The 24,445-nt window shown below is 34.7% G+C and overlaps 1 protein-coding gene across 1 annotated transcript; it reads right to left on the bottom strand.

Annotated features, from left to right (window-relative positions):
• Positions 1-610: 610 nt before the first annotated feature.
• LOC129256890 (urocanate hydratase-like) lies at positions 611-23,828 on the bottom strand. The gene is made up of 18 exons (XM_054895107.2): positions 23,106-23,828; positions 17,230-17,360; positions 16,715-16,808; positions 16,071-16,130; positions 14,921-15,049; positions 14,512-14,573; positions 13,944-14,010; positions 13,440-13,621; positions 12,568-12,618; positions 12,261-12,323; positions 7,575-7,754; positions 7,047-7,144; positions 6,602-6,683; positions 6,121-6,242; positions 5,520-5,590; positions 5,109-5,307; positions 4,052-4,233; positions 611-2,332 (listed from the first exon to the last, which is right to left on the bottom strand). Exons 1-18 carry the CDS (start codon positions 23,229-23,231, stop codon positions 2,198-2,200), a joined length of 2,034 nt encoding a protein of 677 aa, XP_054751082.2. The 5' UTR covers positions 23,232-23,828; the 3' UTR covers positions 611-2,197.
• Between the last annotated feature and the right edge of the window lie 617 nt (positions 23,829-24,445).

Below are 24,445 nucleotides of genomic sequence, written 5' to 3' on the forward strand. Positions count from 1 at the left end.
AGTAACAGAGAGAGATCAGCCTGGCATTACATTGGTTTAAATAGAGGCAGATGAATGCAACATATTCACAGAGTTTTGCTGAAAATCAAAGAATTATAGGGTGGTGTTTCATAATCCTGCTCAAAGACCTGAACCATATCTGGTGACCTTTTTTTTTGTGCCATATCTGATTCGCAACCATTTTCATACCCATCAGCTAAATTAGAAGTCAAATCTTCACAAGAATCTCAACATTTATGTTTTTATATTGTAAAATTTGATTACAGAGAGAGGAATTCACTCATACAATCAGGGGGAACCTGCGATAGATCATTAAGCACAGGAACAGGTCTATAGTTTGTTCATTGGTGGAACTTGTGAACAGCTTTATGGCAACTTCCCTCAGAGTTATGAATTTCCTGACATTTTCTTAAATTTACATTTATCTCCAGATATAAAATCCACACATTTGAATTTCATCAGAAAGTTTGAGATAATTTTTTATGTGCATTGTCACTTCACAATCAGTTGGAAATTCAGTTTACTGATGTTTATATTGAATGTAAGAATTATTGTTAATGGACAGGTTGTTATTAATACCACAACAAAAGAAATATTGACACCATTGAAATACGGTTTGTCATGTTTTAATCCCAAATTGGAAGCACAGCAATGTAAATCAGATTTACTTTACATTTTGTAAGTACACTTTATATTATTTCAAGAATTTTCATGGATATGGAATATACACAAGAACTATTTTCATTTAATAAAGGGCAGTATGAAATGGCAGTTTCTCTAAATTTGCACTACTTCCAAGATACAAAACAAAATTAACAAAGTAGAAATAATGAATATTGAAAACTGGGATCAGAGAGGTAACCCTCATAGAGCCTCAAAAGGATTCATTTACATGTATTTATTGATAAGTACACTAATCAGTATTTCAGTATTACATACAATTACTATTCTCAGTAGTATCGATCAGTTCATTAGTAAATTGCACCGCTTAAACAGCCTTAATACAAAACAGGACTAGCCCTACTCATTTATTCAAAAGATTACATAACTCACTGCAACGAAAATAGGGCTTTATACCAATGAATACTAATATGCAAATATCATTGACTCATCTCCTTCGTCATTACTTGATAGCATATCTTTGCTGTTTCAAAAATAAAATGTGTACACCTCCCCATCTCTTTTTTGTCAAAATGAGTTAACAGTCAAATGTATTCTGCAAATATCTTGAAGTTTCTTTGAGCTTACTTGGAACAGTAAATTCACTCAATACATCAGAAAAAATGTATATTTAATATATTACAAAACAATCATACATAATCAGTGTTTTATATATTCAAAGGCACTTTCAGGTTTAGAAATTGTAGTTTTCATTCCGAAAAGCTATTAGATTTATGTGAAAATGAAATAAACACTGACCTCTCAAATTTAATTCTAGATTATCATTTATGTTGGCACTCAATATTCAGCCAGCTGTCAGTAATAAGCTTACTATCTGTGTAATACTAAAATGTACTTTTCTAGAATATGTAAGAACACAAGCATTACATATTACCAAATATTCAATTCTAAATATACATATAAATTTGATCATCCATACAAACATAATTTGGTAGATTAACAAAATGACTTGATTGTCATTAAACTAAAGGAATGTGTCAATATGAAAGTCATTACAATACATTATTTACATTAAAAACAAAAATGCAGTTTTATCAAACCACTATCCCTTTGTCCACATTTATTACATTCAATGCTAAGTATAATCTAATTAAAAAAGAAAAAGCAAAGGGAAATTATACATATCGACGGTGATAGCACTCAATGCAGTACATGAATATGGTATTTCACCTCTTTAATCACACTACATGTACATGTAGTTTAATGCTGTTTAACTCAAACCTATCAGCCTTTTTGTCATTGTTAAAAGAAATATTGGAATGAAACAAGTCTTGAAGAGAAATAAAACAATACAAAAACCAACACACACATATGATAAGTTTTGCTCTGAAGAGTCTTTTCATCCAACCACCCCCCCCCCCAAAAAAAAAACAACTCTTGGACACAGGATATCAAGATGCCGTATCAGAAATTCAGAAGTATCATACATATAAGTTCAAAATAGAAACCATAACCAGTGTATTTCTAAAAGGGAGGTTAAGTTCCAGCGACATAGACAGCATCTAATCTTCTATTCCTAAAGAACACGGTCTAAGAGTCCTGGGTCCTGGACCTCATGTGGGATAGTAACCTTGAGATTTGGATCATCTTCCATAGCTCTACAGATGGTTTCCTTAGCCTTACTGTTACCAGCCCAACTCCTCCGGGTCACCTGTCAAAAGGTAATCAAATCATACTCTTCACTGAGCCATACTTCTTGTTGGGCAAAATGCTGAGGGTAATATCAGACTTGTTACAACCTTGATTTTCTTTGGAAGCATGAATAAATAAATAACAGTTCAGAGCATTTGTATCGGTCAGATACAGGAAATCATCAATTAAACTGGCACATCAATGATGTGGAGCTCATCCGCCACCTGGCAACGAAATCTAACACAATTTTCATTTCAGCCCAGTCGACACTAGTGAATTATATTGGTGACATAAATTGAGGATACAGAATTGAAATTGATGAAGAAATGACGTAGAAGCATTTTTTGTGATCTATGAATAAATTTCATATGAATTAAGCATAAATAATTTTCTAGTCAAAATTTCTAAACTCTGTGTAGAACCTTGGTGAACCTCATGTAGCTCTCAGATGGAACAAAAATAATCAAAATCAATCAACAAATAAATAAGTATTTTTTGTGAGTTTTGAAAATATATAATTAGCATATTTAATGAGTTTCAAAATTCTGTGTTGAAATTTTGTATCACCACCTCGAGCTATCATATAAAGCAAACAAAATTGAAACTGATCAACAAATAAAAAAGAAAAAACTTTTTTTGTGATTTATGAATAGATTTTGCATAAATTAGCATAAATAATTTTCTAGACAAAATTTTAAAATTCTGTGTAGAAATTTGGTGAATCTCATGAAGTTCTACCAGATGGAAGAAAAAAAATCAAAATCGGTCATCAATTAAAGAAGCATTTTATGTGAATTCTTAAAAATGCCCATAAATTAGCATATCTAATGAGTTTCAAAATTCTGTGTAGAAGTTTTGAATCCCCCACCAAATTCTATCCAATAAAGCGAACAGAATTGAAATCAAACTTGAAATGACGAAGAAGAAGCATTTTGAAATTCAGTCAACATATAAAGAAGAGGCATTTTCTGTGATTTATGAATTTCGCATAAATAAGCATAAATAATTTTCTACTCTAGATTTAAAAATTCTGTGTAGAAGTTTGATGAACCTCATGAAGCTCTACCAGATAGAAGGAAAAAAAATCAAAATCGGTCAACAAATAAAGAAGAAGCATTTTATGTGAATTTTTAAAAATATGCATAAATTAATTTTGCATAAATTAGCATAAAAATTGTTCTAGTCAAAATTTCAAAATTCTGTGTAGAATTTTGGTGAACCTCATGAAGCTCTACCAGATGGAAAAAAAAAATCAAAATTGGTAGACAAATAAAGAACCATTTTTTGTGAATTTTGAAAAATGCGCATAAATTAGCATATTCAATGAGTTTCAAAATTCTGTGTAGAAATTTTGAATCCACCACCTAGTGCTATCATATTAAGCAAACAGAATTGAAATCGGACTTGAAATGGCGAACGAGAAGCATTTTGAAATTGTGGACAGATGACGGACGACACGCCACGGCATAAGCTCATCTGGCCCTTCGGGCCGGATGAGCTAAAAATAGATCAACCCAGAATGCAATCAAAATAAATATAAAATTAATCGTTAATTTTCAGTCTGCTTCATAATTTAAAAAATCTTATCCTTATTCTAATCACTGATAAACAAATATTATTGCGATCTATTATATGATTTGGATCAACACAAGTCATCCCCTCTCATCAATTCAGTTCTAATTATCAATAATTGTCACAGGGATAATGAATCCAAAGAGAGGGTTAAATCATTACTTACCCCATTGGACACATCCCAACCTAGCATCTTCTTAGCTCTCCTATCAGCCTCATTGGTCCCATCTAAAACCATTCCAAACCCTCCATTAATCACTTCACCCCAGCCAACACCTCCACCATTGTGTATTGCAACCCAGGTGGCCCCACGGAAGGAATCACCAATCACATTCTGGATGGCCATGTCTAGAATTAAATATCCAGAGAGAACAAAGGAAAGAAGAATTTATAAACAATATACTAGAACAGTGCATTTATTTTCTAATCAATCGATTTTACATATCTTTCATTCGGCATTGGAAGTAATCCAACATTTCAAAAATGTCACGTTAAAGACAAGTAATACATGAGATTTTAGGAAGGGAATCAAGATGTTGAATAGAATGTATAAGATACAACAAGATTTAGACTTGAGAAAGAAACGGAATAGTCAAACAGCAATCTCTATTGCAGGAGTTTCATTCATAATGCTTGAAAGTTGGCATGTTTGACAGCAGGACTCGCTATTTTTACTACCATGAAATCAGTAATTTTGACCAGGGGATCATTTAATGAAAAAACATGTCGGAAGTTTTATCTGACAGTTACCATGGTAACAGTGCTTATCAGCCAATCAAAATCAATAAAAGTTATCACATCTAACAACTTGTCAGACTAAAATGTTCATAAAATGCTCTCCACAAATCAATACGTAAATAAGTCATCTCTTTTTTTCTCTCCCAATCGCCCCCTCTTCACCACACCTCCCTCTCCAAGTCTGGTGTTTTGTATCAATGTGCTACATCTCTTGATGTGTTTCTATACTGTACCCATAATTATATCTGTATTGCTATATTTGTCTGCCATTTTATATTGTTTTCTCTTACTTTCATTTGTGCAGGGTTCTCAGTAATAACAGTTTGTCAACTGAAGAGGCTACCCCATTGAAAAAAAACTGGAAATAAATCAAATCAATAAATCATAAGAAAGCCTTTACTCTCCTGCTCCTTGTTCAACTCCCCCTAACTTTCTCATCCTACCTGCCCAATGCCCTCTATTCTATCCCATCCTTGATTTCTTACCTGCACAAAATGCTGATCCATCATAGATATTAGAAGTCTCTCTGAATGGGCTATCTGTCCCACTAACATCATGATGGTCCCTGCTGAGGATTACTGGTCCTTTGAGCTTGCCTTGACGAACTGCCTCGTTGAATGCAAGAGCTATGGCAATACGCCCTTGTTGGTCTGAATACAAGATCCTAGCTTGAGAGCCTACAACCTATAGAGAAGAGACATTTCAAAGGATCATTACATTCAAGGACAAAGTTAATATTACTAAAGCATAACAGAGACAATGAAGATGTTTGTAAAAGAATTGTGGATAGGCACATAAGAGGTTTTTTTTTCAATCAGTTGGAATGTAACCTTGATCTAAATGAGAAATACATGTATCTGTTAGGATTTAGTTTCTCTTCTTTAAATTGTACTTGCCATTTTGTGCTTCTCTGCTTCTTTTATCCAACGAATGTTGTCTTCATATTGCTGTTCAGTTGATTCCGGTACTGTCATAATAAAACAGATACAGAAATTTAAACATATATCAAAGGGCAAGTAGAAAATGAAAGTATGTGTTGAGATAACATTTGCCTGAGCACTCAATTCAATGAAAGCATTATACAGAAAACCTCAATCTTCTTCTTCTGTCTTGTGGTGTATTGGAAACCTTAAAAAAATGACTATTTTTGCCACTGCTTTGATTTGGAGCCTTCAATTCGTACTAGTGGATCAGTTTTGCATTCAGGCCAAAATGCATTAAATCTTTACAGCTGTGCATTGACTTGGCACAATACCATTCCATATTAAATATAACCAGTAGAAAGCTAACTTTTACTAAAACTGATTCTCCACAACAAAGCCAGTACATATCATTGAATAAAAGAACAATATCATTTAAAGGGAAAGAAGTTTATGAAGTAAAAAAAAAAAAAAATACCATATACTCTGAAGAAAATTGCACAATGCTCAGAATAGGTTACAAGAACACATTTATATAACTTTGAAATTTCTTTTTAAGTCAGAAGGAATGTTTTACCTCCCCTATTGATGAAATCTTCCAGGACATTAGCAGCTATCTCATCAGTCATGGTTAGATCATTAGAATCACCAGATGAACATACCCATCGAAATGGACCAAACCCAAGTGAGAAGATATCACTAGGATTTCAAACATACACAATATCATGATAATACTTCACTGAGTTAGAACATACACCAAGTATCAAACCTTCTACATCTACTAACTTAGTGTACAATACAATATAGAGATATACCAGGCTTTGAGGAGGTATAGTTCTGACCATTCTAATTCTGATAGAGATAAACTGTAATTGAACATATAATGTACAAAACCTGCAAACTCTATTCATTGCATCATCTTTAAGTTCTTAAAATAGCCAACTTAAGTAGTAGTGAAAGCAACGGATTGCATGTGCTTCTATTGTAGAGACCTATATACGAAAATATATACTACCAGACTTAATATTTCATTTTGAAGAATTTCAAAACAAACTCACCCCATGATATCCTGAACGTATGATGGATATTTGAATCTGTTGCCTGCACAAGCTCCTTCTGTTTCACCCTGCATATCAGCTCCTAAAACAAGGAAGATAAATTAAACAAACAATATACATGAAATCATGCTTTTTTTTTCAATTATGAACCAATATAATTGTACCTTTGGTATTCTATATATAAACAAGGGTTTACTGTGATCAATTTCAATGTGTAACTATTTGCTAAACAGCTCATCACAAAAGCACAGAAAAAAAAAAAGAAACAGAAAGAGGAATAACACTAACTGACTAACCAAAACCTTAATATAGAAAAAATTGAATTTCAAAGCGAGAGGAAACACAAAAGTTAGAGAGAAATACAGGAGATGAAGGAGAGAAAGGTGGAGGCAGAAACAAAGAGCACAAGACAATTAAAAAAGGGAGAATAATATATCATACATACCAGCTCGACTTGATTCTAAGAGAAAAGCATTGCCATAGTCAAAGAAATACAATCCCACTGATGATAACTTATTGATGGCTGAGATCTGCCTTCGCAAACTATAAGAGACAAAAAGGTGAAACTTGTAAACAGAATTTCAAGTATACTTATTTCCTTTCACAAAACAGGTACCTCCCAAGATATCGTTCAATTATCACAATCGATATTTCTTTTGAAAACACAACTTCATGGGGTGCAGAAAACAGTCAAGAAAACAACACACACAATTCTCAGTTAGTAATGAATCAACTTTACATCTATAATAACCAGGCCTTCATTAAAAAATAATCTACCCATATTTAATGACAGAAAATATGTTTTTCCTTGAAATATTTGCTTGATTTACAACTGACAAATAACTTATTTTACAGAACAACGTTTCCCTTACCCCCATCCCCCCCTTCAAAAGACAGAATAAACTGGGGTGTACTATAATACAAAGACTCTGAGAATGCATTTTATCTACATATAAAAAAAAGTTACACTTACCTTTCCTGGACCAAGTTCTTAAATCTAAGTGGATCACTGACCATCATATCATTGGCTTCATCAAAGGTTATTTGTACTGGATAATAACCTCCATTGAACGGGTTATGACAGGATGTTTGATCAGAACCAAGATCGGCTAAGAGTTCCCCAGTAGATTCATACTCTACCACAAGTCTCTCCCTGTAACAAAGATCAATGTTATAATCATTCAAAGCTTCATTCCAACCATCTACTTCCACAGACTTTGCACAAAAAAAGTGTGATAACCAGACATTAATCATAAAGACAGGATCACCATTAATTAGGTGGTCTGTCTAAGACAGATCACCTCTTAATTTCGTCAGAATTTTCTTTATTATTTATTTACTTTTCGAACCTATGTTTGTCGCCAACTTTTCTCCGAATCGGCTGTATCAATTTCGCTGAATTTTTCGTCATATATAAAGTCTATCATAGAGACGCTCTACTAAGCTTTTCAAGGTCATCTGGTCATGATGACGTCATCTACGCGCCATTTTGTAAAATTCTTAATTTGATCATATCAACATAACGGATCGTCAATAATCAATCATATTCACATGAAATAAACTTTAGGTCAAAGGTCGTCTGTCAATGTCATCAAAGGTCATGTAAAGGTCATGACGTGCGCGTACGGGCGTGTCAAAGCTAAAAAAAATCTCAAAATGGCCTATAAAAATTATTTGGTACGTTTCAGGTCATTTTAAGCATTTCAACATTTTGCGCGTGCGCACGTATGTGCGCGCGTTTTCGTGCGTAACGGTGTTACGCAGCCTAAATTCGCTGTTTTTTCTTTGCATATCTATTATTGATATAATTCTGATCAAATTGATACGTCGATCAGCTCTCTAGGATCATTAATGAGGGAATGAGCACCCATTAAAGTTTGCAGCACGCGTGCGCGCGAGCTCTTTCCATAGGCTCTATATGGGCAAAAACATGCCTATTAAAAATTCACTGTAGCTCTTCAGAACGAACGGGGACCCCCAATTTTTTTTCATATTTCGATAGAGTATGAATCATACATATGATTTCATGTCTCATTGGACCCTAACGTATATTATAACGTCATCAAAATGGCGTCGAAAGTCAAAATATCCATTTTGCGTGTTATGACGTCATTATAATTATGCAAATTTGGCTATAACTCCGTGAATATTAGTCAATTTGCACCCAATTTTTGATATGTTGTAGCTTAGGTCTTACTCTTCATGTATATTGCCTTTATTTTTCATTTTAATAAACGGATCATCCTGAAAAGTTGCAAATAATAAAGGCATGTCATTTTTACTCATTTTGCGTGTAATCTCCATGGGACATGACCTTATCTCAAAACTAGATTCTACATTTCTCTCTTTCATGAGCTATATCTCCATTTTTTCTTGTCAGTTAGCCCTGAGCTTTTAGTATGTTGTAGCTGAGATTCTAAGCTTTCGGAAGTGTTGCCTTCATTTTCCGATCAGATGCCGGGATCATGCCCGTATTTCACTTGCAAAATTGGATTTGGGAGATTCTCGTATTTTGCATACGTGTAAAGTCTATGGGAAATATTGTAGCTCAATCGGTGAGGCGTCAGACTTGCATCTCATTCAGTCATGCGGGCAGGGGTTCGAGTCCGAGGGTGAACATGATTTTTTTTTTTTTTTAACTATCTTGCGCACGATCAATTATAAGAATTCTAATAAATAATAGTTAAAATATTGCAAAATAAAACAGATTATAATTACTTTTTTCATATTATATCTATCTAATCATATCTGTCTATCTATCCGCTATCTATGTTATAAATCTATCTATCTATCTGTCTGTCTATCTATCTACCTACATGACATATCTATCTATCTATCTCTCTGTCTAATATATATCTATCTGTTTGAATATGTCTCTCTCTCTCTCTCACTCTATCTATCTATCCATATGTCTGTCTGTCTGTCTATCTACCTACATTGTGTATCTATCTATATGTCTATCTATCTATCGATCTCTCTCTCTCTCTGTCTAATATATATATATATATATATATCACTTGATTAATGAAGTTTGATGATTGATATGAGTTTGGAAAAAAAAAATAAAACAAAGTTGTTTTGGTAGAGTAGATACATTGCACTTTGATCCTTTTGGGAAACCATTCTCGACTAGCACTTGTGCTAACTTTTGGTTCTCCCTTTAACAGCATTTCATTTGGTACAAAATCACCCATACCATTTATAATTAATGTTCATGCATACAATCAATTTTTATGGTGATTTGCTTCTTGTCAGGTGAAACTGCATCAAGACAAACCACATGATGTTACTCTTTTGTATTATATGCTGATATCACATGCGGTATCATATTGTGTTTTTTATTTAGACTATGCATATGTTATGTTATGAATTGCATTTATATGATTCATTTTATACAAAACATTCTTGTAAATATGTATTATACATATATTCATTCATGTAAATATGTTAATGTTGTTAATAAACTCAACTCAACTCAATATATATCTGTTTGAATATGTCTATCTATCTATCTATCTGCCTGTCTCTATCTATCTATCTATATGTCTGTCTGGCGATCTATCTATCTATCTATTTCTCTAATATATATCTATGTGTTTGAATATGTTTATCTTTCTATATCAATCTATCTGTCTGTCTCTATCTATCTATCTATCTATCTATCTATCTATCTATCTATCTATCTATCTATCTATCTATCTATCTATCTATCTATCTATCTATCTATCTATCTATCTATCTATCTATCTATCTATCTATCTATCTATCTATCTATCTATCTATCTATCTATCTATCTATCTATCTATCTATCTATCTATGTCTGTCTGTCTGTCTGTCTGTCTGTCTGTCTGCCTGTCTGTCTGTCTGTCTGTCTGTCTGTCTGTCTATCTATCTATCTACATGATATATTTATATATCTATCTTTCTTTCTATCTATCTCTCTATCTGTCTGTCTGTCTCTCTATCTATCTATTTTCTATCTATCTATGTTCTATCTATCTTTCGTATATCTATCTGTTTGAATATGTCTATCTGTCCATCTATCCATTTATCTTTCAATCTAATATATATTTATATGTTTCAATTATATGAATGTTTATCGATGTACTTCTATCGATCTATCCACCTATATTTTATATATCCCCCAATCCATCTATCTATCTATCTGTTTAAATATGTATGTCTATCTTTTTATCTTTCAATCTAATGTCTATTGATCTGTTTAAATAATTATGTCTGTTTATTTGTCTGTCTATCTATCTATTAAATCTGTTTAACATGTTATTCTATCTGTTTATCTATCAATAAATATATCGTTATATTTTCTGTCTGTCCATCTGTGTATATATAACATCATAATCACCGTTATCAACATCATCATCTTATTTGTCATCAATCATTGTTGTAGCGAACCCGTCATCTACGGTTTTGGTTATAATGTATTAAACGTAGATGGCGCTATAGCTTTTGGCGCGTTAGAACTCAATGGTCGACAGACGCAACGCACTGCGTAAGAGAGCTCTCGGAGACTATAAATAGCGGAGTTTTGCAGTGATCTCGTCACTTCGACGCAGGCTGAGGTCGGAGTCAGACGACGAACTCTCTGCGCTCCTCTCCATCTGGGCTGCATCAAGAAAAGGTTTGGAAATTAACATTGCTCGCTTAATTTCTACTACTGCAAATACAAGTCTGGATAATTGGTGACGGTCTTAATTGTGATAACGTGTACAAATGATGTATAATTAAATTATGACCGTATACATATTCATTGTCTCCAACCTGTGTAATCTACAGTATAAGCCTTCCCATAGAGATTATACAGCTCCAATAGAAATCACCTAATCATCCCGTCAATATTCCCCCTCAACACTCCACCCCCATATATTATGGGAAATCGGAACATGCACGGGTCTCTACATAATGCCATATATACAGATATAAGGAAACCGCTTGCAGTAAGGATTGCTAGTAATTCATCAACGGATGAAGGTGATAGAGGCAAGGGACAGGCCGGCCCCCCAGCATCCAGGACCCGTTCCAAGACGGAGGGCCGCCACACCGAGCTGCCACATTATCATCATCATCATAGTAATTTTTGTCATCAATCATTATCTATCTAATTATCTATCTATCTGTCTATCTATATATCAAGATATAATTTATCTACCTTTCTTCTATTTATCTATCCACTTATCATTTATCTCTCCATCCATCTATCTATTTATCTATCTTTCCTATGTGTATCTGTTTAAATATGTATGTATATCTGTCTATTTATCTTTCAATCTAATATCAACTCATTTGTTTAAATAATTATGTCTGTTTATCTACTAGTATTTATCTTTCTACGACAGACCACCTAGTTCGTCCGCATGACAAATTAAAATCTAGTTTTTATTTTTCCAATTTTGAACGGTTTGTTCACCTTTTATACCAAATAATTGATAAATAATTTGACTGGTGCTTATTTCTTCAGAAGTATTCTGTAACATCCAAGTCTTTCACACAGTATCTATTTATACTAAAAACTTACTGGAAACTATTTCTAGTATTTCAGAAATAAAATGGCTTGATACTTTAAAGGTGTTTGCATGTATGAAATAATAAAATACTCATATAACAGACTGCATTTGAAAGTATATTTCATATCACACTTACCAAACATCAACAATATTTCCATGGTAACCAATACTGATTGCTTCCTGCGCATTCCGTGCTTGCCTGTCAAAATTAGAACACAAAAATACCTTATCTTAATGTGGTAAAGAACTTAAAAATAATATACACTTCTCTTATGATTGTTATTGTGTCTTAGAAAACAAACCCATATCAAAACCAAATTATCAGGTAGCCATACAAACTCGGTGGAGAAAGACATACTCATTCACATCCCTTCTCATCAACTTGTATTCAATTTAAAAGTTCATAACATAGATTCTCATGTATTAATATATTATTTTAGTACCTGATACGCTGTACTAGTGCATCAACATCATCAATGACTTGCATTATCCATCTGGAAAATGGTGAAGAAAACAATAGATAATAAATGTGGTTAATGTGAGAAACAAAGTACAAATTAGGGGTGTATCTAACTGCAATCAAGGAAAACTTCCACCTATGATAACAATGATAAAAGAAATAATTTTAACAGAATTTAACAAAATGTCCACTAAGTGTTTGTATGAATAAATGAATATTTCTTTCAAAATTATTCGAGTAGAAAATGAGAAGTTGTTCAGTGATTTGCAGAATAAGCAAAAAATTCTGCAATGAGATGGATCTTTAACCAAACTATAATCAAATGCACATGCCTATGTGTCCTCATTAGAGTTGGTGATTTTCAGAATACTTTATTTGAATATAAACTTGTTTTCATTATTTTATGTTTTGCTTGCTTAAACTATTAAGAGCGTACTATATCTGGATCAATAATGATGTAATATTAACAATTCATCCTGCTTTCAAAGACTTTCTACCTTTCTCCCTGCAAATAATCTCGATCAAAGTTTCACTTTTTCACTTTGATCTAAATTGATTACATATCCAACATTTCAATAAGATATAGACATCAATTTTTCTTTAAGAAATCATAATCAGACAGGTGGCCTTTATTTCCAATACCAAACAAACGCTAGGCAGCACATATCCCCAGATCGTACATTTATAAGAAATTCATGGAACTTGGACTGGCCACGTTTAAGACCAAGAAACATCATTCTATATTATAAGTAAATATCTCTCCAAACATGCTTGAATTGAACACACAATCCATTTAAATAAAGTATGCAAATTTGAATTTGAAGTAAAAACTACCACTAAAAGAGGAAGACTGACCCTTGATTGTATCTCTTCATAAGGGCTTCCTTGCTGACCTCTGCTACAACACCTACACACCCACAGATGACTGCTGCCTTGGCCTGTGCACCACTCATACCTCCTAGACCAGAGGTAACAAACACACGTCCTCTCAAATCACTTGAACCAATATGGTTACGACCAGCATTCAGGACTGTCAACTGAAATTAAAGGGGGTAATATGCTTTTAATTCACTCATTCAGTTAAAAATTTAACTTCATTAGGATAAGGCAATATTCCGATGACAGATTCAACTAACTAATTTAACTAACTTAAACAATGATGTCATGTTGCTATTTTTATCTGATCATCCAGTTTGTTTTATCCACTCTTTTGTAATAACAACAGGGTAATTCATTTCATTTAATTACTCATGACCATCTCATAGTTCAGTGATCACAGGTTGGATCAACTAACACACAGATGGTTAAAAAGCTCCATGACAAGGACTTAATGGGAAATAGAAAGATAAAAATATGTACCGTTGTCCCATGGACAATTCCTTGTGGTCCAATATAGCTGTAGCTTCCTGCTGTCATCTGTCCATACCTACATGTAGTAAAACATGGCAGTTACTCTGTATATCAAATCTTGTAGTTATTTCAATTTTTGTGTCATATTTATGAAGTCTTGAATAACATTCAATTCTACATGTGAATTTTGCTATATGTCTACCTGTATTTCTCTCTTCATCCCTCTATACTTCCTACACCCCTCTCTCTCTCTCTCTGCCTTGCGTATCTCTCTATCAACCACCATCATATCTTTTACTATCTCTGATATCAACAGATACACTCAATGAACTGTAAAAGTAGGTCTGCCTGTTTCTGCCATATTTAGTTGATCAAAATTAGAAATTATCATTTGGAAATTCTTGATAAAAAAACACCTTTTGAATATGAATACAATTGAAATTGAAACTTTATCTAACAATTTCATATATGCACTTCAAAATGATCTGAATTGAGCCTTATCAAATAATTTTTTTCTACACACAAGTAACATTTAAAAAATAATCTAAGTAAAATAATTGAAGTAAAATATACTTACATAGACACTCCCATTGCAAAAAGTCTGTTGTAATTTTCTCTGGATGAATAATTGGGTACCATCTGTAAATATAAGGAAAATTATTGAAATAAAAATAAATCTGAATTTATATCAGCCTTAATAGAACAATCAATTCATGTTTGCCATCATTGCTCAATATGGTTAACCAAATTGGAGGTTCATATCACGTCTTTCTTTTTAACCATACAAGGCTATGTTGATAGATATTTCTTAACCACTAGTTTACATCTGGCCAGGAATATGAAGAAGTCAACATCTGTAAAGGTAATTTTATTTTTTCAAATTTTGGTCTTCACAATTTGAACAATTTAAGAACATTATATCTCATCTCTCAAGCACAAAAACATTTCTGGTATAAATCTATTTGGAAAAAATTGGTTAAATTTACCATGCCATTTGTTACAACAACTCTTGGTGCATCCCTATGACTTGGAAAGAGACCTGAAGGATGGCCTGAATACATGACTAAAGTCTGCTCTTCACTCATCTGAGATAAATAGTACATCACCAACCAGAACTAAACCAAGAATAAAATAAAATTATTTCAAACTTGGACAAGAAATAAAACAGAAATTGCTTCCGATTGTAAATTCATACAGTAAATGTTACAAAGTAACACTGCACAAATGAGATGTACAAAAAGAATCAACTTTAATGTCTCTTATCTTGCCTTCAATCTTGGACCTACATTAAACTTAACCTAAGATAAATCATAAGCACAAACTTAACTGTGATCTGTCAACATTTCTTTCTTAAAGAAAAATCTAACAGGATTTGACAGAGGCAAAATTCCTCTTTGACATAATCACTTTGCACTTATTCAGTCAAGTACTCTGGAAAATAGCCGAGTAGCAGAGAGCTTTATAGGCACTGTAATCTTGTAGCATACTTTGCTGTTCACAGTACATGCATAAAGCCCAGCGCACACTATCCGATACGACGCAATTTTATAATAAATCACATTTTGCATCTAATGTGAAAATTCCAACAAGTAATATTACTTTATTTGAAGTTCAACATAATGTTCAGAATAATAAAATCATAATTTTACTTTGCGACAAGCCCTGTGGTTGGGGTAAATACAAGTCGGCTTCAAGTCGCAGCTGATGACGTCATTACAATTTGGAATTGAATTTGCTTTTATTCCTACAGAGAGGCTCGAACTAGAATGAATTTTTATTCAGTAGTCCTACCACCATTCTGAACCCTGATCGCTAAGATTTTATTGGTTGGAATGTTCATATCAAATGTTATTACAATTTCTTTAAAATTCTGATTGCAACAAATCATATAGACATCTCAGTATCTCACAGAAATGAGCCACACTGACATTTTCAAAACTGGTCCTTAAGCATAACAATTTTGACATTCAGATTAACAAATTGAAGATTATCCATTCAAATTTGACAATCTAAATTGTGAGTTGACAATTTATATTTTCGTAAGTAATGTAAATTATTCTGTTTCTACATTTACCTTTCATTTCATATAAGTTCTTTACAAATACAAATAAAAACATTATTGAATAATCCACTAACCTGGGCCCAATTGGAGAACACTTGACCATTACCTCCATATGTCACCAATTCATGGGGAAACTGCAGAGAAATAATTGATATCAAAGTAGGAATCGGATTTGCTTAATCACAGCTATCCTAGAAATTTATCATTACTTATTGATGTACACCCAAGAAGGGCTGAGATGATGTAGACATTTGAAGAGGAGTTAAAAGGAATTATCTCATTTGATGATGACAGTGCATACAGATAGGAAAAGAAGAAGAGAATGGGTGAGAAAAGGGTGGGATGAAGAAGTTGATAATGAGGGTGGCAATGGAAAAAGCAAGATGGAGGACAGCGACAACCTGAACAGTAAAAAAGAGACATCCATGGCTCATAAAGGTCATTGTGGCAGTTATGTATTAAGCAACAAAATAGATCTGGTGGATTAGATGTCAATCCATGCAAAATCCACATTTCAAACAATTACATATTTACAAAAAGTTTACAAAAATATGAAAGAAATGCTCTCCTAAAACAAATTATATTTTGACAGTACCATATATATATATAATAAATTCCTAATCCTTTTGTAAGTTTTCACTTGAATGACTGTCTATGTATAGTCAGTATGCCTTGAATTGAATTACGGGTTAATAACGATCATTTACAATGTGATTACCTGAGCAACTCTTGGGTCTAGGTTGTTCATGATCATCAGCATAATAGCAGCAGCTTGACGTGTATTGGCAGGATACTCATCTATTGGGTAAGCTCTTGATAAATGAGATTAAAAAAACGAAGGATATACTATGTGAGTTCTAGCAAATTAAATAAATAGCTTGAAAAATCATTTAAAAAAAACAGATGAGAGCTAACCTTCAAAAATAAAATATTAAGGCATCCTCTTCAATAGTGAAAATGAAAATAGGTCTTTTTTAGAAATTCTTCATTTCATTTTTTTTTCAATTTCTAACATTTTATTTGCTTGTCAGATTACTTTACCCCACCCCCTTTGGGAGGCTTCTAATTAGAATTCCCTATTTTGGGGGGCAAGTGGGGTGTCAGGAGGTCGGGTTGCAGTACAGCAGACATAAGAAATGCAGATGAATTAAATCTTGAATATCATTATCAGTTAATTATGGGTGGTAATTGCATGGTAAAGTTTATTTTAGGATTTTGTTTTGTAAGACTCACCTCATCTCTAACTGAGGTAGAAACCTGTACATGTAGATATGACCATAGTTCCTCAGCTCAGCAGCAAACTCTGGAGCCAATGTCTCATGAAGAGAAGCAGGGAAATATCGAAGAGCATTCTGAAGGGCAAGCTGTATTTCAAAATATAAAAAAATCATACATCCTTGGACTGTTATCAATGTCAATACCCAACATTGGTAATAAAATTAATTGTGTAAGAGGAAAATTAGAAAAACAGAATCATTAAAGTTTAATAAGAAACAAGGAAACACAAAAATATGGCTGTTCCCTTAATAATGAGATCATTAAAACTATTTAAATTAAGTGCTAGGGACAAGTATCCCTATCTTCACGAACTTGATTACCATTGATTTGTGGTTCTCTCATAACTACCAAAGTAACTTGTATAGATAACATGCACATTGTTAAATTAAATGTTACTAGTACTTAGATAATTCCAACAAATTTCCATGTATTCTTTTTAAAGAAGACATTATATCTATATTATATAGAGGTCTGGTTATTCTAGTAAAGTAGTTGTCATGAGCACATTATATCACAATACGATCACATATTATGATGCCAATTTGTGTATGGTGATTCCAACTTTTAAAACTTGATGACTGAAGTTAATTGTTTGATATATTCATGTATGCTCAAAACATCACTTGCCTGCTCCTGTGATTTGTCATTAAAAAAAAAAAACAATTCTTCATTTGGGTTGGATTCCCCTTTAGCTCATGTAGTTTGATGGGCATTGTCAATTTGTCAGGTAGAATTAACTATTTCTTTGGAAGCACACAGATATATGTCATTTATGTTAATTGTTATCTATATATATATGGGAATAATTTTGATTTACAAATTTGAATAGCATTTTTGGTCATAAGAGAAAAGCTCTCAACTAAGTAATGTACAGTCCTATGTAAAGAAATATGCTATACAAAAGATCTTAAATGCATATGCTCAGTCTTTCAAAAATGTGGAGCAAATTGCGATGCGATACCAGGAAAATTATTCCCTTTATATATATGTGATGGTAACTAGCTGGTTAAGAAAAACTAATTGATAGACCACAGCACCAGAGTAGTAAATGAGTATGGTAGGGGGTAGACAGCTGGCAGCCGTATGTTTCGAGGAGTTTTTAAACATTTTCATTTCATTTATTTTTCTCCTCGTCCGGGCTCCTCGTACACAGACGGCTCGCTATCGTGCAGCCAACATTAGGAGGTTAACAAAGCAAAAGCCCCCCGACGGGGCTCACCGATTTTTGTCAGTATTTCATAAAAATATGGCCTGAAATGCACCAAAACATGGAAAAATAAACTTAAAAGTAGAAGTGGGCTATACATGTACATGGGTCAAAAATACTTTTTTTGTAATTTCAATATGGCAACAGTTTTTTTTATTCCTTGTAATGTATCTCAACATGAAATGACAATATTTTTTGTCTCGGGTCCGAGAAAAAAGTGTGCCGGGCCAAAATCCAAAATGGCCGCCAAAACCCCCCAAAATCACAGTTTTGGCCACAACTTCTTTATTTGATAGTCTTTTTCTCTGGTTTTGGTGTCTATTCATATGTTTTTTGGGGCAGGCGATTTGTTTTTCCTATACTTAGTACTTTTAAACCATTATTTGTAGAGTAAAAAGGGTGGCTATGCCTAAATTTTCCAATTTTTATAGCCTTTATTCAGCCAAAAAGTAGGTTCTATCGTCCTGGGGTTCTTGGATATTAGATGGTACGAGGTCAACAATAGCAAGCAGCTTCATAGAGCTATATTGCTTTTGTTCCTCTACTTTGGGTTTTATGGATATTTGTGAAATATATCTTATTAAATAAAAAAATGTAAATTATCCATAGGGGCTGTACAGTATACAATGAATGTACTGTACATACTGCACTGCATAAATGCATTGGCCACCATGACAAGGCCTGTATAAACTATAGTGTCATAGAAATGAGCTCTTAGGTTTAGAATTAGATGCCTCAGAAATTGAAGATATGTTTTGTCTCAGAAATTGAGGACATGTTTTGTCAAATATGCTAATTCAGGGGTCGGAGAAAGGTAATTAACCCCACATCATGGCATTTACACTGTAGCTATTCTGGGCCCCGTTGCATATAAATTTACCATTATGTTAACTTAACTTAATGGTAACTTGCATGGAATCCTTGATTCTGATTGGCTGTTGATCAGCGTTACCATGATAGTTACCTGACCTAGGGACAGTGATTTTCCGTTTCAGAAAATCTCAAATTCCGTTTCAGCATGTCAGAAAACGGAAATTCTGTTTCCCCATAGACTTTGTACACACGGAAAACTGACAATTCCGTTTACACATTGAATAGCAAAATCACAACACGCACACTCGCACTGGTCAAAATTAGTATCTGCTACTGTACCAACAACACAATAAAATCTGTTCTAATCGGATCTATGCGGGTGCATAAAATATTTTTACACACCCATTTTGCATGTATACATCCTCACCTTTCATATTATTAGCATTATTTCACGGTGAAATGATATTTCATCGATAATTTGGGGGGTTTTTGGACATCGTTATCATCAGTCAACGGCTTTTGCCAATCCGCCATCTTGGATTTTAAGACCACGATATCGTGCTGTTACATCTTCATACGTAGAGGGCAGCAACACACGACCGTGTACATGTAGTTGAACGATATGTGTGCATGTGAAGCCCAACCCGGCCGGCCGGGTACGGCTACGGTGCGGGGTACAATCGAGAGTGCTGATGTCGAGTGCAGTCACGATGTGTGAATTGTCATGATAGTAGCGAAGTGAGATCGTGTTTTCTGGGTTTTTGGGGCCATTTAATATTCTCATTTTGTTGTGATTTTGGAGTAATTTCTGTTGCTATTCTGTGTATTTTGAGGGAAAATACGTTTTCCGTGATTTTCCGTTTGAAATGCCACTTTCCGTTTCAAAAGGCCCTTTCCGTGAATTCCGTCCGTTTTCCGCGATCGCGGAAAATCACTGGGGGGGGGGGGGGGGTTTGGCGGCCATTTTGGATTTTGGCCCGCCACACTTTTTTCTCGGACCTGGGACAAAAAATATTGTAATTTCATGTTGAGATAAGGTAAAAGGAATTTACAAAAAAAAACTGTTGCCACAGTAAAACAAAAAATCACCCATTTATAGCCCACTCCTATTAAAAGGGGAAAAAAACTGACTTACTTCGGCTGTCGTGCAACTTCACTTCCCTGTTTTATCCGAACTTTAATACATAAACATATGGCCATTGAGTCCCTGTACAGATCGAGCTAGAACTTTGGTCTATTTGGTGAGTGGAGCCAACGGAGTTCAGCAGAACAGCCAACATAACAGAGACCAACGCTTTTGGTCTAGGTAGGGGCCGGGTCCTAAAGCTATGCAGGTCCTTAAAGGTCCCATGAAATACAGCAAAGATGCTGATTTATTCGTTAGCTTAGTGGTTACTAATTACGATTCCATCAAAATTTTACCCGAAAAACATCCCACATCAGGTTCAAAGGCAATTTTATATTGAAAATTGAGCCAAATTTGCCCTGCCCACAAAAATTCAGCCCAATTTGGTTTCGTATATCACGTGACCATTATGACGTCAGGGAAGGAAGCTACTGAGTGTTGTTGACGTTTGGAGCGTGAAGTGCCTATTGTGGTTGCACATGTGGATTCATAGTAAATAAATTGAATTGCTGGAATAATATTCAGAAACTGAATCTTCAAAGTCTGAAGAATCAGACGCAGCTGATGACGATGCTGCAGCCATGATCAAAACCTCGTAAAAATCTGTTAAGGATGAGCTGGGTCGAAACAGCAACTACACGAGAAACACATGTACAATAACTAGGGGTCCGGCTGCACAGCTGAGAAAGCCTTCCTTCGATGACGTCACAATGATTAACAGGTCAATCGGCCGACTTTTTCGAAAATTTTAGTAGGCGTTCCCGTTGAAGTTCATTTCCATGGAATAACTCAACACCGGTTCGTCGTACACAGAAACCGATGGCAAATTCGTATTTTTCAAGTAAAACTACCTAATGATAGATATGTATCTAGAAGATGGCCTTTGTGTCTTAGAATCTTTAAGCTATGCACCACTCATCACGCATGCAAATGCAATTTTAATGGCAAAATTCGCACTCTTTGTGTGGAACTGTATTAACTAAGTACTGCAGAGTGATGAACAATTCCTAACTATTGGTTACAGAGGCTGCAATAAATCACTTGGCCTAAAAACAGAGAAAACTTGAATTTCACTATTCCATGTGTTAACTGCTTAAATTCAGGGGCGGTATTCTGAAAATCGTGTTAACTTTGGTGTTAAATATCGTGTTATCTCTCTGATTTAACACGCCCCTAACATACCCCCAAATCGGTATTCTGAAAACCGTGTTATCTGCGTGTTATCTCGTTTCGTGTTATCTTCGGCTCCTCCCACTCTGCATCTATTTAATCCAATCAAATGCGCTGTTACAGAAACAAATCGCGCAAAATTTTCAGGGAAAAGGGGAGTGCGCGCTCGGTGACACGAAGCTTGCATTGTGACATCATTTTTGAAAGCGCATACAGCTAAATAAAAGTTAGAGCAATAAAGTAGGGAGGGGTGATTGTGACAATTAAGAATGGATTATTTCAGACAGCATGGATACAAAATTATGACAGGAGACAGAGGCCTCGATCGATTGTGGAGCAGGAAGGGGACGATCGCCCCTAAAATATGGGGGCAAGCATAATTCATACATGCCCCCAATAATTTTAAGAACTTGAAAAGATAAATATGCAATGTAAATTTTGAAAAGCATGAAAAGCACTTTAATAAAAATTAAACCTGACATAGAAATATCAAACATACAAAATTGTATTTTTTTTCTTTATTAAAATTTGTTGCGTATAGCGATCAGCCCCCCCCCCCCCCCAAAAAAAAAAAACTTTTGCCCCCCTCCCCTATCCGAAGCATATAGATTGACTGGCGGAATAGATGAATTAAGGATAACCTAGAAGCATTGAGAGTAAAAAAAGGTGTAATCATTGGAACTATATAACCATTGAAAGGGGGGGGGGGGGAATTGTGAATATTATTAATAGAGTTCCCCAATCGCCAATTCTATTCCTCTTAATTTCTGTTTGTGAATTTTTTAAAGACGTTTTACATTTTCTTCCTCTCATTCTGTCTTTTTTATATTATGGCAAAAAGTAACTAAATGAATAACTCATGAGCATTTATGATAGTGATTTTAATTAATACAAATTAAAGATGCATTTGAAGTACTGTATTTTCACAGAAATTGTTGTTTAATAATTGTTAGTAGAGAGAAAGGTAGATGGAAAATAAAGCTGTTAAAATGAAAGAAAATTACAGTAAATTCTGCCAGACGATAGTTATATGCCCGTTTATGTTCTTTTTGACGTTTGCGTTTGCTAAAAAAAGTGCAGCCATCATCATCCCCAACTTAACCTCTCCTTAACGCAGTGTTAAATGTTCGTGTTATCTTTGAACAAAATTTTAGCTAACACCATTTTCAGAATACCAAATTTTGTGTTAATATCTTCCTCCCTAACACCGCGTATGGGGGTTGCGCGTTGGGCTCTGCGTATTTCATGACCTGCGCGGTGTTACCACTTGGGCCACGTGTTTTTCATGCTAACAGTACGATTTTCAGAATACCAATCGTGTTAGCTAACACCGTTTTTGTGCTAACACGGTTTTCAGAATACCGCCCCAGGTCAGTAACAGGAATTCATTGATATGGTTGGGAAAAGAAAGAGAGGGAGATATGACTGAGTTATCATGTACAAAAGGAACATATAGTATATACACATGTTGAACTATATCACTCTCTCTCTGTAGCTGTGTATATATCTACTCACCCTGGTTTCGGAAGCATTGAGTTCCGTGTTACGCACTGGAGCGTGAGCAACGCTTTCGTCACGGGGGCGCGGCTGTGGGAGCGGATCCAATGGTAGTCCGTCGCAAAGTTCTTTCAAGCTGCCCATTCTCGATCGTTTCGAGTTCAATACCAGATCAAATCCAGGTCTAGAAAATTACGAAAGTTGTGGTTCCGTTGATTAAACTTTTGAATCAATTCGGGGTTCCAAATTTCACTATAATTCCACGATATGTAGAGGTGTCGACGTGTAAATTGCCAAAATATGAATCCTCGGCTAGCCGCTAGGTACTGAAAAGATGAAAAGTGACACCTGTTGCGTTGTTTACGATGAGAAGATGGCGCTATAAGAGTTTGAAAAGCTGCGGTACCGCAGTTTGGAGCGAATCAGTCAGTAGAAATTTTCCATAAGTCAGCCTCCCGCCTCGCCCGCCTCAAGTCAGGGTTTATGTTGATTCATCTTCTTGATGGATATGGATATTCAGATTGGTTGCCCTCTTCGCAACCTTGAACATTTTTAATCTGTCTAATTAGCATAATCATCTTATTAGCATGTATGTATTATGTAATATGCGATTAATCTGAAACCAGAAAGACTAAGGGGGTGTTGCAAGAAAATATTTGCGATCAATTGCAAATATTCTGTTGCAATTTTACAACTGATAGATCAACGTTAGCTGTAGCAAATCTATGGAAGCTTAAAAGTGCCACCGAGATGTTGAGATAATTATCTTGGGAAGTCAACATCATGATAGCAAAAGATCAGATGACGAGATCCCGGATCTCATCATGTCAACATCTTTTAGAAGAGATGATGAGATGACAAGATCCCGGATCTCATCATGTCAACATCTTTTAGAAGAGATGATGAGATGACAAGATCCCGGATCTCATCATGTCAACATCTTTTAGAAGAGATGATGAGATGACAAGATCCCGGATCTCATCATGTCGACATCTTTCAGAAGAGATGATCAGATGACAAGATCTCGGATCTCATCATGTCGACATCTTGTAGAAGAGATGATCAGTTGACAAGATCCTACACCATTCATCGCGAACATAACGCGGCGCTAAATTATGGAACGCCAGGCTGGACACAATTCGTCACCAACAGTACATGGTACATCCGCCAATTGATGTGTCCAGATATAGCGGAACATAGTGTGATTTTGTTGAAAGAGTAAAAGAAGAAGGAGGAGAAGAAGAAAAAGAACAAGAGGAAGCAAGTGCGGTTCTACGGGTGGGCTATGAGGAATAAAGCCCCCCCCCCCCCCAATAAAAAAAGGACCACAAATCCTCTCTAGGTCGTGAGTGCTCTTG

This window comes from Lytechinus pictus, chromosome 3 (assembly GCF_037042905.1).
Source record: "Lytechinus pictus isolate F3 Inbred chromosome 3, Lp3.0, whole genome shotgun sequence".
Lineage (NCBI taxonomy): Eukaryota > Metazoa > Echinodermata > Echinoidea > Temnopleuroida > Toxopneustidae > Lytechinus > Lytechinus pictus.